General features: G+C 42.7%; 1 protein-coding gene across 3 annotated transcripts in view; it reads left to right on the forward strand.

Annotated features, from left to right (window-relative positions):
* Nucleotides 1–6: 6 nt before the first annotated feature.
* ltbp3 (latent transforming growth factor beta binding protein 3) overlaps nucleotides 7–20,182 on the forward strand; it is a 36,186-nt gene continuing 16,010 nt past the window's right edge. For all 3 annotated transcript variants that reach the window (XM_080509496.1, XM_080509498.1, XM_080509497.1), the window contains exons 1-4: nucleotides 7–343; nucleotides 17,125–17,397; nucleotides 17,480–17,643; nucleotides 17,733–17,838. In XM_080509496.1, the coding sequence (XP_080365622.1) occupies nucleotides 106–343; nucleotides 17,125–17,397; nucleotides 17,480–17,643; nucleotides 17,733–17,838 (781 nt within the window). In that variant the 5' untranslated portion in view covers nucleotides 7–105. The remainder of the gene's footprint in view (nucleotides 344–17,124; nucleotides 17,398–17,479; nucleotides 17,644–17,732; nucleotides 17,839–20,182) is intronic.

The raw sequence follows: 20,182 nt of genomic DNA on the forward strand, positions 1-20,182 counted from the left end.
CCGCCGCATGAGACGTCAAGAAACTCCTCTGACGAAGCCCGGGAGCTGAAGCCAGCGGCGTGTGGATCTCGGGGCGCAGGAGGGCCGGGGCGAGGTGATGCCAGGATGCCCTCCCTGATCCCCCATCTGCTCGTCATCTGGCTGAGCGTCCAGCGGCTGGCGTGGTGCGCGGAGCGCGCGTCCGCCCGCGAGCGCTTCAAGGTGGTCATCGCGCCGCTCATCTGCAAGCGGATCTGCCTGAAGGGCCAGTGTCAGGATACCTGCGAGCAGGGCAACAACACCACGCTGATCGCGGAGAACGGCCAGGGGGCGGACACGCTCATCGGACAGGGCTTCAGGGTCGGTGAGTGACCGCCGCTCCGACCGTGACGTTTGTGGTTTTTTTGTTTAACGAGGTCGCTCCTCCGACGCCCGCCTGGGGGGGTTATAAATAGGTCCGAGATTAACTAATCGCGCTGCCCCTGACCCCGGGGTTTTAAAGGTCCCCCCCTTCCTCCTCTGCACGCATAAATGGACCGTTTGTGCACAATTGCAGTGCTCATTACTATTATGGAACTCTATTAAGGAGGCTTTAAATTGAAGTGTGTTATGTAGTTGCTGCATGGAAAAAAGTGTTGCCTCCTTATAAACGAGGCTCTATTTGTGTTCTATTATACAGCCCAATTACTCCCGCAGTAAAAGACGGAGGAGGACTGAACGTCGGTGCTCAAGTACAACTGCTGTTACATTCATTTAATTGCGCTCGATTATGAATACAAGTATGTTGTAGTTTTTTTTTTAAAGTGAATAGCATGACTTATAATCACAGACAACAATCTATTGTTTGTTTTTAATTGACAAGAATTGGAAAAACGTACTCAAAATGTGTACTCAAGTACAACTATTGTTACGTTGCTTATATCCAACTACTAGTAAATGTATGGCTATCAATAGTGAAAGTACTGTTTTTTGGAATATAGTGAACTGTAAGAACTTTTTTTGAATGCGTGGAGTGGTTTCACTGCTTATCGTGTGGCTCATGATCTGACAGCAACTTATAGTTTATATTTTATAATGACATAAACACCTGTTGTACAGCGAAGAAGGATATTTATGTACAGTGAGGAGAGACAGTTTTATTATCTGTTGGGCAATTGACAAGAGGTGGAAAGAGTTCACCTACTGTTACATTGCTTAAAATGTACAAGTAAAAGTGCAGTTGTTAAATCATAACGTCATTATTTTAAACACTACATAAAGTATTATTTACCTTGCAAGTAATTTATTGCATCTTCGATTGCAGGCAATTCAGTTTAATCATATATCACTATCCAAAATACATTTTCCAGATCAATGTCGGTTTGTTTTTGTTAAAACAGGAGTAAGGCAACAGGATATTCTTTTTTCTCTATTAGAAGACGAAACTTAATGGCTTCAATGACACAGATTCAAAGGTTCGAATCTAAGATCAAACTGGGGTTGAACTCAGAGATAAAGTTGCATGGTGCAACTTTTCCTGAAGTATGAGTAAAATTACACAGTTGAAAAAAGGGGATGGATACCCCAAAAGTACTACCTTGATGACAGTAAAGCATTTCATAGCGTTTACCACCCAAAAATGACTGTTAACAGGAGAAAAATAAAACCAAAAACATCTGTGAAAGTACAAGGATCATTTAGATGTTGGTGCAAGTTTAAGCGATGAGTTCGAAACAGCTGCTAAACTTTAGCATCATATGGCTAGAAAATACTTAAATAAAATAGTTTCATTAAAAAAGAATGATATATGAAGTAAAAATGGGCAATAAGCCGCCCCAAAAACACAAACCTTACTCACAGATTTGTAAACAAGACCGATAAGCTCTCGCCAGTGATTGTAACCAGCAAAACCAAAACCAGTGAAACTACATGATTCATTCATAATTGAAGGTTTGATGTAGGCCACTGATATCCACCATTAATTTGTGTCATTACAGCATGAGGAGGAGGAGCTCCGTAAATAAATATGTGGCTATGGTGAGGTGAGGCAGGTTCGCCCTCCACTGCATCCTGGGAAAAAAAAAATGTGCCTGTGTTACACTTTAATTAGTGAGGCATGGCTCATTACACAGCATATAAATGTACTCTTCAGATCTATACTCTACTACTTTTTTTTTTTTTTTTTTCAACCCCTCCCTACACCACCGCCCCCCCTGACTCTCTGAGTGCAGCTTTTCTCTGCTTGCTGTATCAGATCAGCTGTGGGGAGGCATGGAGCCTCGCAGTCTGCAATCAGTCTCACATTATTCCGACCCGTTTGACTGTCACTCCCATCAGTGGGGAAACTCAGACACGCTCTGTCGTCCCTTTTTCACCAACATCGCTTCACATTGATGGATTTGCCCAGCTAATAAGACGCAGCTTTATTATCCTGCTGATTTAACACTGGCCTGTGTATGGGTTTCCATTCATCCTCTAAAACGGCGATCTTTCCGATCATTTCATGATGTGGAATCTGTCCAGAAGTTTATCAGCCTCCCTGGACGGTTAAACGTGATTTTAATCTTTATATTTCAAGGTGGAACCTCTGGGATGTTAACAGTCAGTAGGAATAAATCACATCTGTAGTGCTGTATACACACACACACACACACACACACACACACACACACACACACACACACACACACACACACACACACACACACACACACACACACACTCTTGTTGGTACAGATGTTGCCACTCCAGCTGTTTTCTCTGGTATGCAGTAGTGGAGGTAAAGCAGCCTGGATTTAATCAAAGTTAAACGAATCCTCCCCGTAGTGCCGTGACACTCTCCTCCCCCCCCCTCGGACACAATGGAGCGTCAGAGAGTCGGCGCCCGGTCGTCCCTCTTCCCCTTCGGCTTTTCTTGCGGTGCGTCACGTTCTGGAGCCTCCGTGTCAAATAATTTAAGAGAGATACATTAAATTCCTGGAATACCTCATGTGGCTTCGCGTTTTTTTGGGTCTCGGATAACAAAATGGCCACGACAGCCGATTCTGCTCCCGGGTTTTTCTTGAGAGTACCTGAAATGCTCTGGGCTGAGTTTGAGGGCCGAAGCTCCGGCCTGGACGGGAGATGTGTGTTGCTCAGCGCTGGAATGTGGTGCGGACAAGTGGAAATTTCTCTCTCCCGTGTTAAAACGGCCATGGCTGCAGCAGCAACAATACGAAGACTTTTTTCCATATTTGAGAGCTTGTGATGTCAGCGCGGCCCCGGAGCGAACAAACCCGCCCTAACCTTTCCTCAGAAGTGCGCGGAAGTGCAAAGAAATATATGTCGACTTGCGGAGGCATTTACAACACCTGAGTTTGGTGAACAACCTGGTTCACATCCAAGAAACAATACCTATGATCGGATTCTGGGACTTCTGCCAAGCGGATGTGTATCATTTTATGAGTGTACCTTTTGAAAGTAATAGAGAGGAAAGTTTCAGAATAATCTTCTTCGTCTGCCTTTTTTTTTTTTTTTGGGCCAAAAAGTGACTGAAAACCTAAGAATCTCCAGCCCCGGGTTTAAGTTGAGAACATCTCAGTGTTGGCAGGAGGTTTGCGCTTCCACGGAGGAATGCTTTGAGATTTTATGATGATATTAAACCTCGAAAAATCCCCCCTTCTCATTGATAGTCCTCAGCGGCAGACGGATGACCTGCCTGTGTTTCAGATAACACTGACTAAAGAAAATAATTGATGCATGAGCTCGGACCACGTGTTCGCTAAACATAGCAAATTTAGTAATCGCGAAGTCCTTCAAGTAGTCCACCGGTCCTGGGAAGAGGATCTTTTAATTCAGTTCTGGAGACAAGCTTAAAGATAAACAAGAACTCATCTCCAGAGCAGAGTTAGATGGATGATGAGCAATTAAATGAGGGTCGTCTCACAAGAAAGAAAAACAAACTTCAATGAGAAGCCATTATTTACCCAACAGCCGACACTTTTTAATCTATAGGAAATTGAAAAGGAAAAAAAAAACGTTTTCTCAAGCTGCAAATAACTTGACATTTCCTCAAAACCTCATTGTTCGGGTATTGGATAACAAACTCGGGCTGAAAAATCACAGTTATTTTCATTATGGAATCATTTGTGGATTCTTTATTTGAATACGTGTTTCATTGATTGTTCTTCAGTCAGTGTTCAGTTTTATGTTGCGGTTGGGAAAACAACCCTGGAAACGACTTACTTGTATCTTTGCAGTATATCAGTGATGAGGTGCAGATATTTATTGACGTTTTAGATAAAGACAACCTCCTCAAAGCCCCAAAATAGACCCAAAGTAAATCCAAGTGCGACACGATGCACATAATAAACTCTGTAGAGACAAACTGCTTTACTGCATATTTAATAATAATATTAGAGCAATTTTAACCACCGTGTGTGTCGTTGTGTCATTGAGCAGCTTTGTTTTCTCAAAGGCAGATGCTTTCGTTTGTTTCAGTTTTTTTTCCCTTCCAAACCATTTGTTTGTGCACTTCAATCATCTAAATTTCAATCAGGCAATGAGAGTAAAATAACGTTGGCTTTGATCCGAGCAGGGTGTGATTAAGTTGTTCCAGACAGACGACCACCCAGATGTTCAGACCGAGCCCATCACCTTGGTTACAAATCACCTTAACGACAGGCAGCTCTTTCAAAACTTTTATCTCCCATTTGAGAGCGATTAACACAGATGGAGATTACTGCATATCCGTCATGGATAAAGTCGTATTGCTATTTAAAGTGTGCATAATTCAAACTGGCAGCATCCACCTGTCTGATCAGCCGTCGTTCATAAATTGAAGTTCACACCATGTTGAGATGTTTGCTATGAGACTTTCCCTGACATGTTTAATCCAGGAAAGACTGCAGCGGATATAAAATATGTCTCTTTAACGGATCTATGTGTTTTCCTGCTTCCTGTATCTGAATTAGAAATTTCCTCCAGAGCCACCCGGTTCTGAGAATATTGAGGCATCTCTTCCGTTTATGCGTGGATTTTAATAATATCTGTTCGTCTCAGTCCACCTTTAATAGACAGTTTCAAACTTTCATGTGCCAGTTTTTCACAGCTAAAGACACATATTCAGCTTTATTTTTCTCCATTTGCTTCTATTAAATGATATGTGACTCTCGGTCCTCCATTTTTTTTCTTCTTCTTTTTGATGGGTTCATCTTTGTTTTTAACCTGGCACTTTCCCCCAAGCTCGTTGAAGCTCACTGCCCTGACACGTCGCCAGACGTGAAGCAGTTATCACTGATGTCCTGTATAAATAAAGTGGTCACGTCATGAGCAACTGGCAACTGGTTGATGGGTCACATGTGGCCCTATCGGTTTTCCCTGTGGCTTGCAAGGTAATTCTGAAAAACCCAAACGTTTGAACCCAAAATCAATGGCAATTATTCTTTAAATGTTGAAAAAAAAAGTTATGTATCATTGATTCAATAAGCTTCCGGTAGCTCTTTATGTTAATTTAACAGCTCCAGTTCTCGTCCCGAAAATTCTTTTACAGTTTTGCCTCTTTTGTGGCCCACTGCCATAATGGAAGTTGGCCATATTTGAGATTTGTACATGGCCTCGAGTTGTTCTTGAGGAAGTACGTCTTGCTTGATGTCTAATTTTCCCTCACTGTTGCTATCACAGAGGCATCCCATGTGTCACCCTCCCTGGCGGCAGCTGCTCGGCTCCCAGACGGCCCCCGTCTCTCCTGCATCGCAGCAGCATCTCGCCTTTTTATCAGGCCTCGGAACGTCCGGCCTGCTCTTGATTTCTGTCTTTTTCTGGAATAACTCTGAGCGCTGGGCCTCGTGTCACACAGGAAGTGACCTCATCATATCGCAGTCTGGCCCACTCGCCCCTAAAATGGGCATTGTGACAAATGGAAATGGCTATTTCAGGATTTCCCATGTGGTTTTCATATTTAGAGCAAAGTGACAGTGGTAACCTTGTGGTTTGTTTTGGTTTTCCTTTGGCATGGGTCAGAGGTCCATGGGAGCCTGTAAATGAAGACAAGTCAGTTAAATACAGTTCGACAGGGCCGCTCCTGCTCTCCCTCTATTTAGGGAGGAGAGTTTATTTTACCTTTCAAAGCCCTCTGCCTTTTCCCCACACACACACTCTTCTTCCCCCCGTGCCAAGCTTTCAAGAAGGCGGTCTGACACAGGCAACCAAAAACCTGCAGCTCTCCGCATTTTCGCCACAGGTTGGAATGAACTCAGAGGCAGAGCTGGGCACGGCTCCCGCACTCACACCCAGGCAAACACAAACACACACGCTCGAGGGAGGCTCATGCACATTCATTCACAGCTTATTAATCAAGAAAGCTCCTTAGCGATACGTGCAACGTGTGGTCCTGCAGGCTGTTGTTGAGAGTGGCTGAGAGTATATATATATATATATATATATATTTAAGCCAGTTGGGAAGGCAGTAATACATGGGGTTGTATGGGGTTGTATTGGGATTTCACAAGTGAGATCATTATTCACTCACACTAGTGTTGGTTTTGGCTTTCAGTCAAGCAATATGAATATTTAAAGAATTTTTTTTTTTTTTTTTTTTTTTTTTTTAACAAGGTCATAAAAATCACAGTTCCTTTTAATTCTCCCTGCACCCTTCTCTAAAGTTGATCACGGGTAGAAGTTTTAAACCTGCTGTTTTTACTTTTGTCCTGGTTGCATCACTCTGCTAAAGTCTTTATAGTCGGTGCAGAAGTTTCCCATGAAATCAGACGCCCTTATTTCATCACTTTCTGTGAAAGGAAGCCAACTTTTTTTTGGGGGGGTGGGGGGGCTGCACATGTTTGAATGAAGACCACAACAAATTCAGTTTGGAAAAAAAAACAAAGCATCAATTAGAAGTGTTTCTTTCCCTCCCGATCATCACAGGGGAGCAGTGTGTATGTTTGCGCGAGTGTTTCTCAGAAGTGGCGTCCTGAACCAAACTCACACAAACAACCTTCTTTGCCATCTTTAACACTCTCCTCCCATTTGCGTAGTGAGGGGGAGAAACGGAGCAGTTATTTAAAGCCACTCGGAGGAATGCGAGCGCTCGGGGACTGCACCCACGGCGTGCAGGACCCTGTAGCTGCAGCGATTAGCCAGGGTAAACAGAATAACACGGGCTCTGCCAGCGCGGCCTGGGACTGTGAGGCCTACAGACGTTTACCTGCCACGCGCCCCAGCGCCGAGGATCCCGCAGGGCAAGCGATCTGACATAATCTCCGCAGAGCGCTGTCAGCGCTCCTCTTACCTGCCTGCCCTCCCGTCCCTATAGCCTCGGATTTGAGATAGTCATTATATGACATCATCCGCCTTTGTGCCAAGATCCTGTCTGACTCTCGGGCTTTCTTTTCCACAAACATCTCTGCCAGAGGGGAGTGACAGGGTAATGCTGGATTTGTGCCCACCCAAGAGCTATGTAAACCAGATTGCATATTTCCGTGACATGTGAAAATCACATTGTGCAAGGCAGAGTTTGATTTAGATTTGGATAATTGCAGCCCTCCTCTTTCAGATCCGTCCTGATCTTCTTAATGATGGCTGCCTCGGTTTCCCGGGAGAAGTCGGCCTGTCGTCATCGCCCGGGTTCCGCGGCGTTGATAAGCTGTTGCTTCAGGCCCACTGCGAGCGGTAATGAATGCCTTCGGCGACAGCGCCGGACTCCGGCAAAGGGCACACCGCGTTGTTTGGATTGCCGAGGTCCGAGGGCCGCGCTCAGTTTCCAGGGGTTTGATGGAGAGCGCTGCAGCAGGGAGGAGGAATGCGAACATAGGTTTTCAAAAGGCAGTGATTATGTCATTCACTCCCATCGTCTGGCCTCGACTGCAGGACTCTGACCCACTTCATACGTCGCTCCTCGCTTTGTGCGGTATGTGGCCTCGCCGTGACAGGGGATGGTAGGCGTATTTGGGGACGCGGTTTCCCCGCGTTGGAGCTGATGGTAAAAGGAAGTACGTCACACACTGAAATCTATTTTCATATCGTTGCTTTAAACGGCGGCTGTTGTGGGTTTTCAGTCACTGTTTTGCAGTTCATTTTATAAGAATATACTAAAATGGGGTGCAACTCATGGAAAAAGTCAGCAGAAAGCCAAAGCTACAGGAACATTTTGGCAAGTATTTGAAAGTAAGTTTCAGAATCTTGAGAAATATTCAATGCTTTTTTTTTCTTCTGAGATGGTACTGAATGTATCTACTACTATTTTTTTTTGCAAATTTCAACACTTATGAGGTGAAAATGGTCAACACAGGCAGAGGGGTTCATGTTTTGGGGGGAATTAGTCTCTGTTATAACTGATCTAAATTGCATTGAGGCACCTGCTTTCGATAATTAAGACAAATACAATTCTAAAATTCATTAAAGTGTTGATAAGGAATACCGTCTATGAAGCCTGTGGTTACGGTGCACTCTCTTCTCCAACCAGCTCCACAGTGACCTCACTGTCTTATTTCAGCAGGGCCAGTAAATAAAGTAATAATCCACTTGTGTACATATTAGTTAAATGTAGCATCTGGCTAAATACTGCTAATTCTGCCTGACTGCACTAAACAGATAAACAGTGTCGGTAACCCCAGCTTTTAGTCTGCCCCTTGCACTTCACTTGTACCTGTGAAAATCTTCTTGATGCAGGTTATGGTGAGTTGGTGTATAAAGGGGATCAGACTGAGCTCAGACAATTTTCTAAATATAACATTAACCCAATAAAGATATTGGAACTTTCCCTAACTGGAAGGTGCCCAGTTTTCGACGTCTGTCTTCAGCTCTCCAAGAATATGACTGGAAACATAAATAATCCTTCTATTCTTGTGTGAGAAATAGAAAAAGAAGACTGTAAATTATGTTGGTAAGAAGTTGACGAGTTTTCTCGCTGAAGATCTTTGTGTGTTGGTGGCAGGTTGCGATCCTCGTTTGACCCGACCGTTGCTTCAACCTCAGCCTGTTGTTAGGATGCGGCATTGTGACTTTTTCCTCAAGTTCTGGGAACATAAATAAAACAGTCGAGGAATAAGAGACTAGAGTTGTCGGCAGCCCTCTCCGGTCACCTCATGCGCCCTGTTTGGTATCGATTTAGTGAGAAATGAAACCATTTTTATAACGTGAGAAAGAAAGCGGTGCTAAATGTGTTCGATCACAGTTCACACTTGATTTTCGTTGCTCCGTAGGTCATTGTTTTGGACGTCAAATGGAAGCCTGAACTTCTCGGCTGGACTTAACCCACCTGGCCTCGTGTGAACTGAAGTTGAAGTGGCGAGATTTTGCTGCGCATCATAAAAAAAAAAGCTCTGAAATTTCGGCAGCAGCAGGCTAATGTGGTCCGGGAAAAACACTGACAGGGATGACGAATGATGTGCAGACTGATCCAATAAAAAAAAATGCAAGCGAGAAAACATGTTTGAGTAAATATTTGGAGAGAATATTCCAAGAAAGGTTTCACTATTTCATTTAATGTCATTTTTGATTTATTTTTCCGTTAAACTGGTATGTGAGATGAGTCGTTCTCTCCCATATCTGCACTCGAAGTTACAGTATAACGCTGGAAAACTCCACCAGTGGAAACGCGACCGGTGGTTTGGTCTCGGTATGTTCAGCGTTTGTGTCAGCTTACGAGCTCACGGAAAAAAGTCACACAATGACCAAAATGGTATTAAGTTTCTCATTTCTGACTTGATTGCTTTGGTTTGAGTGCGTTGACTCAGACGTGGCCCCGAAACATAGTGAAAGTGACTCAGTGGGCATCATCGCTGACTTTGTTGTCTGAGTCTTTGCAGACTGGTAAAACTTCTATTTGTGGCTTCGCCAGAAGACGGTAGCCAAAGAAAAGGACGGATCAGACCGTTCTATCACCCGCATGGTTTTGGATTATGTCTGCAGTAGTTTTCAGTGGAGCGAGCTGTGGTTTGTAGGACTGTAATTTGTTGTTTTTGTGCTGGGAGGGTGCGGCTGCGGCGGAGGCTGGTGAGGTGGGGGGGCTGACGATGCGTCATCTCCAGACAGACAGGGGTGGGCGGGTGGGTTTCTTATAGAGCAATCAAAGGTCCTCCCCCCCCCCCTTTCTCCTTTTTCTTTCCTTTGTTTTTGTACTTTCTCTTCATCTCACAATTTCCCCCACCGGTCTGAGTCTACGTATTTTTCGCGGTCATACAACGCTTTCTTTTTTCCACACATCGTTCAAGATACACTCACTTTACGTGCTTAGCAGTTTAGGAATGCGCAGTATGTTATTACTGAGCATTAAAAAAAAAAAAAAAGAAAAGTAACATCTGTGAGTCTCTGTTGAAATGTCATGACATTAGTCTTTCTTCTGTGGATTTCTCCTCTTTGCTCTGTGTTGTTTTAGCATCTTCAATTTCTCAGATATATGATATAGATGACAAATATTGTATTCCTTCGTCTGTTTTTCTCCTCTCACTGGCAGTGTGACGTCTTGGAGAAAGACCTCCCATTTGTATGTCATATGAAACACCGGCGATAACAGTTTGAGGACAAAGATACCCCCCCCCCCCCAACAACCCCCCCTCCAGCTCAGTGTGCCCTTCGAGCTGTAGTTGAAGGCTGTGTGGGAAAATTATATGTTTCCTGACTCTTGGAACGTACCTGCAAGCTGGAGTACACTATTAAATTAGGTTTCAAAGTACTGACAGCTAACTATAAAGTCAACACTTAATGTTTTCTCTGCTTTGCTGGATCATTATTTTTTTAAAGAAATATAGCTGTGGACAAAAGTAATGAACAATACGTAATGCTATACTTTATTCGTATGAACTTTTTCAGTTAATTGTACTACCCAAAAGTGTTTTTTTTGTGATTTACTTTCTGCATTGGGAATTACCTGAGCCATAAACTCTTCCTAAGCTTGAATTTTAAAAGGAATTTGCCAGAAGTGCCGATGCATGTGTAGCAATGCTGGGTTTTGGATTTTGAAGAACAGGCAACAACATGGCTGAAAGTGAACCAGAAAACAATATAAATGGAGAAGCTTTAAAGCAGCAAAACAACTTCTATCCTTTGTCTTTATGGGAACTATACAAAGTCATTGGTTCAGTGGACAAAAACAAAACTGTGAGAAAACATCCAAAATAGAACTTTAAAAAAAACAAAACTTAGTTTATTTCAGAGTCTGGACTGATTTGAATTCACTTCAATACAACCAGTATTTCTCCTTCGTTTTTTTTTTTTTTTTTAAGTCAATGAAAGCAGTAATGAATCTATTTTGACATTTAATCACATCAGAGACAAATATGACCTTAAACCGGAGGAAGAGTTTTTTTTTTTTTTATCTTCGGTTCTTGTTCATGAGTGAAAAAAGAAGGCATCATGACATTGGCTATAGATGGATGGATGGATGGATGGATGGATGGATGGATGGATGATGGATGGATGGATGGATGGTTCGGCAGAAATTTCCACGAATCACTCGTCACGTTGATGAAAGCTAATAGAACTAACTGCTCTTGCAGGCAATTATAGCTGCTTAATCTTCAGCTCCACATTGTTTTCGGTGGAGGAACAAGACGACGCTGGCAAGTGATCGTCAGGTTGTCTTAAATGTAGTGGGAGTTACAGCGCACAGCAGGCTGGAGCAGCCAAGCAGAAACTTGTTTCAACGCTGCGAAGATTGTAGTCTTTTGGCATTTTCGTACATTAATTCTTGCCCAATTTGTGTTACAACAGGATTTAGATAATTTCGGCGCAGAATGCTTTCTGTCATTTTTGGCTTTATACGTGTCTTCAAAGCTGACAATTGCAGTGAGTATCGAGTCGGTGCAGATTTAAATGGTAAAGTGATGCAAAACAGGCAGGCTTTGAAGCTTGGCTCGCTTTTAACCTTCCTCTGTTTTCTTTGACTGCAACATGTGGAAAATAATGGTCATGATAGCATCACTGGCTCCCGGCCTCAAGTCCCCCCCCCCCCCCCCCCCCCCCCGCCATTCAGCCAGCAAGCCTCATTCATGCCTCGCATTCACTTAGACCACCAAATTACTCGTGGGCACATTCGATTTTTAATGACACACCGCCTCTCGTCTCAGGTATGTGTTAGATCTCTGGAGACAAAGGTGTGGTACAAAACCTGAGACACCGACGGGGGGAGAGTGGAAGAGTCACGTGGAGTCACTGATAGCCACGGTGGCTCCCTGTTTAATATCGCACACGTATACGGGCCAACGCGCCTCCCTGGGTCGAGTGTCTGCAGAAAGCATTAGCCCGCACACTGCCAATACGACTCGCTGCCTTAAATGAAGGATGCAGATGTGCAGGAGAGGAGTGACTGCGTGTTATTATAAACACACACTTTATTCAGCCCTCATGGAGCTCCGAAGAGAAACAGACGTGAGACAGCTGATGTAAACACGAGCCAGCGATCAGATTAATGCAAACGCGATGCGCCGTTGTGATCGCACCTGTTGACAGGAGCGTTGAGTTAATTCTGAGCTGTGATGAAGGAGGAACTTTCTCCAAACCGCCGTATGAGAATTAACCTGACAGGCAACTTCTCCTTTTTAGAAAATAGTTGATTGGTTGATTTTTCACGTGCATGTTTCCACTGCGAGGATGGAGCAGGCCCTGTGACATCACAACTATGTGCACAGTAAAATGTGCACATAGTGTAAAATACAGAAAGACAAATAATAGTGGCGCATGACTGAGTTTGTCAAGTAATTACTTACTTTTGCTTTTGCTTTTCTGTAACTCATAAGTAACCACGATATTTAAATAAGTAACTAGTAATTACAATCCAGTATTTTCATAACATTACTTATGAATGATGTTATTGAAATGTCGTAAAATCTGGGTTTGATTTTAACTATATATATATATATACCCTTTCTAATGAAGTGATGAGAACCTATGGTGGCCATGAAGCTTGTGGGTAAATGTGAATTATACAAAAGAAATAGTTGCAAGTGTAAAGAGAGAAGCTAGAAATACAAAGAAAACTTATGATAACTTTGTTTTTCAATAAAGCACAAGCTAAAGGACGAAAACACTATTTATAGTATGAGAGATATTAGGATTTGTTCACTGAGCTAACAGGCAGCCCACGTCCTGTTGTTGCTTTATATTTAGTTATTTTAGTTTATAAATGCACATTTGCATTATTTAAAAAAAAAATACATTTAGTAGCTTTTGGGTAAGTTGAGTTAAAAATGTCTACACAGGTATCAAACACAAACGCTTTACTTTTGCCAGTAGATTTATGAGCTGATCTAACACAGAAACGATAGAAGCGATGAGATCAAACATGCACCGAACTCAATATCATGACCTCATAAACTCACAAACAAGTGCGGTGGCGACCCGTCACACTGGCGTGACGTCGCGACATCTGAAGCTTTTATGCAGAGGCTTCCAGCGCCCCACCCGGGACATTCAATCCGAAATGTGAAATATGATGTCCCTCCTTTTCCTTTTGTGTTCGGCCTCACTCACACACCTCTGCAGCCATATGGGGCCCCAGTTCAGACAGTGTCTACAGTATGTCATCTCCCCCATCTCTGTGGGTTTGGATTGTGTAACAGCCTTTGGAAAAAAAAAAAAAAAAGTTGCTCTGCTCGCCTTCTGCTTCTGCAATCTCAATTTCCAACCCCCGCATCTCACCCTGGTTCCTCTCAGTCTAAATTCAGATTCTGTACTGCAGAAACCGGGGGTTCGTAGGCCCGGAGGAACTCTTGACAGATTTGGTTGGAATCCAGTCTTTTCTCCTGCCATTGTGCGAGCAGTCGTAGTGGTCAGAGACCACTGTCACATGGTGCTGTCGGCGCTTCGATGCTGCGTCTGTAGTATCTACCGTGGGGGCAGATTTCAGATACTTTGCCCAACCTGGTGGGCCGTCCTTCCTTTCTCTGCCAGACTTTCACTCTGCGAGGATGTCCCCGCTGTGTTGAAAGTGATCTAGTCCCCTAATTACGCTGCAGCCCAGACTCCTTGGCAGTCCCGCGCCTAATTACTTCCATATGTACAACACTTGGCTCAGCAGCAAAAAGAGGCCTCCTCTCCTCTCCTCTCCTCTCCTCTCCTCTCCTCTCCTCTCCTCTCCTCTCCTCTCCTCTCCTCTCCTCTCCCCTCCTCTCGTTTGTTGGGAAACAAAAAACATTGCTGGTTGACATCAACACGGTGCCGAGGTTATTTTACAAGGGAGTTATGATTCTGTTTCAAATGACATCAAAAAACAGACCATGGAGGGAAAATAAGTTTGAGGGGAAAAAAAACACTGTTTACTGCCAACTCTTGAACTTCATTGTAAAAGATGGGAGGAGGTGCAGAACACTAACTGAACGAACTGCAGTTGCGGGCAAGAATGAGGCCTGTCAGAAAACTGCATGTAAACATTTGCTTGTTCGTGGTTTCATTTTTTGTCTTCTTTGAGCTAAATAAGGAGATGCACTATTTAGTTTCGCTGGTTCATTTTCTTATCGTTTAGTCTTTGAAATAAATGGAGCTCCGATTCAGATTTGTCCGAATTGCAAGGGATAGTTTACAAATCCAAAGATTTTTAGTATACTGTCCGACCTGCAAAACGCTGGATTAAAATACCTAAAAACGTGTACATTTCTGTGCATTTCAGCCTGGAGTTCAGGGGGATGCATTTTCCTAGCATGACTTTCTGTTTATTTTTTGTGACATAATCTTGTTTTTTTTTTAAAAACATGAAATAAATCAAGGGTGAAATTGATAATGTCATTCAAGCACAATTACCAAATGGACTTAATCATACATTTAATGGAGATATAAAAAAAAAAAAATCCTCAATACAAAACCAGTTGTAGGTTTTATATAAAGATGTGTTTTTATTTCTGAGTAAAAACATTTTAAATAGCGTGAGAAGAGCTATAATTTCATATGGGCCCCGAAAGCCGCTCGTAATAATGTACAATCTGAAAAAGAACATACAATCAGAAGCACAGCAATCAACCACCTTTCAAAGCTAAATAGGCCCATTTATTTGGCATTATATGAGCATTGTGTTGTTTCCGAGTGACAGTAGGAACCGATGTTTCGTTTGTTGACTCCAAACTCCTCGCAGTGTAAGCAGTTTGCCTGTGCTGATATAGGATTATATCCTTTCTGTAATCTGCCTGCTTTTCTGAGTAATACTAGACTTATGCTATTGGTTGTTTAGTATTGCGATATGGGATAAATAAACACTTGATGTCTTTGTGCTTCGGGAGTTGTCCTTCCAAATGATAGGGCTCGATCTTTTTTTGGACTGGATTTAACCACTGTGACTATGTTTGTTTGCCTTTTTTTTTTTTTTTTGGTATCACGTGCATCTGCAGTTCCATTGTGGAAGCATTTCGCAAGCATAGACGTTTCTGACTTTTTTGTTTTTGTCAATTTCCCTTGAGGTTTGTGCTTCTCACTGTTGCAACCAAGTACAATATAGTGTTGAAACAGTGAAGTGAAATATTACTTGTCGTCAACACATTCGAGGGCAGCAGGGATCCATGAATGTATGGAAACATGTGATTTATTGCAATTCAGTCATGTGTATCGCTAATGTTCATAATGATACATTTGCGATGCATTGTGCAGCCATAACCTTTACCTACATGTCTTTTTTACTTGTGACATGGCCCCAGTAATCCCAAAATTACTGATGTCATGCAGGATTAGCATGTATCTGAGGAGATATCCTGGTTTTCACTTCAGCTGTCAAAGGATACTTGGTTTGACTTTTTTTTTCTCTACGTCTCTATCTCTTTCCTCTGATTGTTCTAATGTGGGGATTTCAAAAGCACTGCGCTTGAATAAACACAATGGGAGACCCAATAAAACTCCCTCGAATAAAGAATATGCCATGAAGCTCTCTCCAGCCAGCAGCTTTCCCACACATTTCGAGATCTTTTCCATATGTGAGAACGAAGCCGTAATACACGTCAATGACTTTACCTGCTTTCCTGAATGGAGCAATCCGTCCGTTGGTCAAGCCGATGTGATTTTTTTTTTACGGTGGTACAGTTCAAAGTGAATATTTTATGTGGCCCTGCTTCAGCCGCAAGCTTCTCAGTCAGTCTGCCACATTTATGTTACATAACATTAAATCATCAGGTTGTTCCCATGATCACGTAAAAGATCATATAAACGTCTGTGAACTCAGTGGGTGCTAAATCAGCACTTACAGTCCGACAGTCTCATGGAACTGGCAAAGTGCAGTGACTCACAATACATGAGAAGAAGAGGTTCTCAGGTACTCGACTATCAATACAAAAATGGAAACGTTCTCCATCATGAATGGAAGCCAATCACAAAGGCTCCTACTTAAGCTAAAGCACAGATGTATTCGCAGTTTGATGTATTTTCAGTGAAAGTGCCAAAACGTATAGGATGGTCACAGAATTAGAAAGGTGTAAATATCATAGGACAGATCCACCTTTCGGTATTTCTCGCAGTGTGAAGTTATGTAAACAGGCGATCTCAATGAAGAAAAACAAAGTGAAAGCCAAAGATGTGGGAGGCTACATTTTAGATGATTGCGTATTTAAAAAACAAACCAAATGAGTGATACATAACATATATATTATTGTTTAACTGTAGGAATTAAATTTATAGAGAGAAATTTAGAAATCAATTGTTGCTTAGTGAAGCCCGATATTGAATATAGATCACGAGGCTGACTTTCTGAATATTGTATGCAGTATTATGAACTTCCTGTGTGTGTTTACCCTGTTATGGATTATCAACCTCACCAGGGTTCACCTGCCTTCAGCCATACTCAGCTAAAATCAGCGCCACCATCCATGAGTTGTAAGAAGCAGTTGGAAGATGGATCTAATGTGTTTTTCAATGGATTCATTGGGCTACTTTGACTTTTTCTTTAGTTGGAGTACTGTTGTTGTTTTTTTTTTTTTTTTAAACAAGCTTTGTAAAAGTCTCATAAAACAAATACGTACTTTCAATCTTTTTTTTTACATTTTCCAATATTAAACATTGTGTGAAGTCTTTATTTTAATATCAACTAAAGCTGAAAAAGCCAAATATATTTAAACTGTAATGAAGTGGAAATGCCAGCTGTAAAATGCCAGTACCTTAAAATTTCATGTATTCGAGTCGGGACATGATGTACTCCATGCATATAAACAGAGTTTGTTCATGTCTGTATGATACATTTCTTGCCTCCCTCTCTCTCTCTCTCTCTCTCTCTCTCTGCAGTGGTGTGTCCTCTGACATGTATGAACGGAGGAGTATGCAGCTCGAGGAAGCACTGCCTGTGTCCTCCCGGCTTCACCGGGCGCCTCTGCCAGTTTCCCCTCCATCAGATGCAGCAGGCTCAGGCGGCGCGCGGCAACAAGCAGCCGGTGTACCCGGACCACCTCAAGCCGGACGGCCTCAAACTCGTGGAGCAGACGGGAATACTGCGCACCCAGATGACACAGACGCGCTTCACGCTCCCGCTGTCGGCGGTGGGGCACCACTCGTCCGAAGGTGTGCACCACTTAAGCGTCTTTTCAGTTTCACCCGTGATGAACGAGGCTCCTCTGATGTGCTCCTTTTCTCCCGTTTCCAGTGCAGTTTAACGTACGGGTCCACCATACGCCCGACACCTCTGTAGTCATCCAGCCTCTGGATCCTTCAGACATTAAACCCCCTCACAAGATAGGGCAGCGCCCCGTCCCAGCAAGACACAAACCGAAGGGGCGCTGCTTCCAGGAGACCACGCCCAAACAAGCTGTGAGTGCGGCCTCGTTCAAACCAGAAACGCCCGCAATGTGTGTGTGTGTGTGTCATCCCCTCACTGTGTTTTTTTCTTACCGATTTAGTGCAACAGCACCCCGCTCCCCGTTCTGACCAATCAGGAGGACTGCTGTGGCAGCGTGGGAAACTCATGGGGGCAGAACAAGTGCTATCAGTGCCCCAAGCTACCGAGTGAGTCACGCCGCACCTCTTCTTTAAACCCCGCTTTCAAAAAGGAGGCATATATTCTCCCAATGCAGCCGGATATAACAAACTAGGCGCCGTGTTTATATTCTACCGCGAATGTGCAAAAATAGCAAGAGTGAGATTGCAGTTAAAAGTGGTTTGATGTTAATGTGCTAAACGCTTTGTGTTTTCCACGGAATAAAAGACCGTTTATTGAGCCAAAAATGTCAAGCCTTCCCTCCAATTCCCACCTTATGAAATTACGGCCCCCGGATTGAAACAATCGCTTTTTATAGCCTCTATGAAAAAAGAAAAAAGAAAAGAAAAAAGGTGCTTGAATGTATACGTGAGAGTTAGTGGTAAGGTGGAGTGGGGAGTGTGTGTGAAATGTTGGGAAACGCGAAAACGGAAGAAATTACGGGAATTACACACAGACGGCGAGGCAGAAAAGGAGAATGTCGGAAAATAAGCCTCCACTTAAGCATGTTCCTATAAGCCTGCCCAGTGCAGGACTGTCTTCGCATTGCAGAAGATTGAATTTCAAGAAAATCTTGGCGGCTCACGTTTTTCCACTCTGCTATTATTCCATCGCTCAGTTCTGGCGCAGACAATGCAGCCTTTCACAAAACCTGATACTGTAAGTCTGCTCGGTCTTTCGACAACGGGGTTTGCGATTCAGAGCACTCTCTAGTTTGTCACATTCGTGTCCCTTTCTTAAGCCCCTCTCTAATGAAAAGGTAAGCGAGGAGTGATGTGACCTCTCCACCCATCGGCTCCTGCTGCTCTGTAATGTAAATGTCTCGTATGGTTTTACTCCTCTAGTGAAGCACTATCATCTTGGTCGGCAATTTTGGTCTCATTTAGAGTAAGAAAAATAGGAATGTTACATTTTTATGTAGTGAAACTTCGGGGAGGGATTTTAACACTGTCATTAGAGAAGGAAGCCAAAAAAAAAAAACTTTCAGACAACTTACTGAAGGTATAGTTTTAGATTTTGGAAAGTATGCTGTGTCTGGCAGAGAAGATCATTTGTAATATGTAAAGAAATCACATGGTTGTTATTAATTCGGAACAAAGACAGGAAAAGCGTAAAATGGCTTTGTTCAGTGGCGACAAAAACCACCGCGTTCACACCCTACAAACCGACATGCGACGGCTTTACACTGGGACTGTTTTCATTCAGACAAATGAGATATAGGCCTCAGACGAATTCAGGCCTCAAATTAATGCTGTAAACGACACGGGAGCCGTGTTAAATCTGAATTTACTGATTTAACTGCATAATTTAAGACCAGGAGGGCATGCGGTTCAAGAGTGTCGCACTTGATCTTTTCATTACTCTGACATGTTTCAGGCATCGCTTCAAACAGACCAATCAAACTGCTGTCTCCCATTCTCTCTCAGAGCCAAATACATTGCTATAACCAGTTCATTTGTCAAGAAAAAAAAAAACAGAACAATGTGATGGAGCTCAGAACTTTTAATGGCTGTTGCGTGCTTGACTGTCTGAAGTCAAGAAGATTATGGAGTTTCAAGTTATTGTCAAAATGCTGTGTGTGTAAATATGCACCATCCAACTTTTCAACATGGAGAATGTGAATTGGTAGTGAGTTTGTAAAAACACTCATAATGCAACAGCTTCACAATAAGTTTTTTTTTTTTTTGTAATTTCACTGTATTTTCCACCAGAAAGTTTCATTGAAATTGTCCTCATGCTGCAATTGTTGTCATTTTTCCATAGTAATTGTTCAGTTTTGCAAAGACAAAAAAACATTTTGACCAGACATACTCTGCGCTACAGTAGAAATAAAAGTTAGAATTTTAAATTTAAACGTTATTATGACACTGTTATCATTCTGGCCCATCAAACAATCAACTATTGAGCAAAAAAGATATATTTTGCAAATGTCAAAGTTCAGTTTCTTAGTAGCATTCAAGACTCATTTGTCACATTGAAAAATATTTACTTTCTTCTTGCCAAGGATCACAGCTTGTCATATTCACCATCCTGGTTTTAAATAGATTAAACCCGGGACGGACGACGTGCTAATTAGGCACTTTTATAAGCACTGGGAGGTGTTGCTGTATTTCAGGGTTTTTTTTGGAGCTCTGGGTTTTGTCAGCCCTGCGGTTTTCCACAGTTTGAATGTCAAGCTGAGTTGTCACCGCTCGGTCACCTCCTGCAAACACTGGCGCCTGTCATCATTTCTCTCTGTGCTTTAAAACAGGTTAACTTCGAGCAATAATTAAATAACCACAGACTTTAAAAGAGGCCAAAGGCAAATGGGCAGGTAATTCATCATGTATTTCACAAAAAAGGAATCACAAACATTAACCCTTTGTAGGATTC

This window comes from Blennius ocellaris (assembly GCF_963422515.1).
Source record: "Blennius ocellaris genome assembly, chromosome: 14".
NCBI lineage: Eukaryota > Metazoa > Chordata > Actinopteri > Blenniiformes > Blenniidae > Blennius > Blennius ocellaris.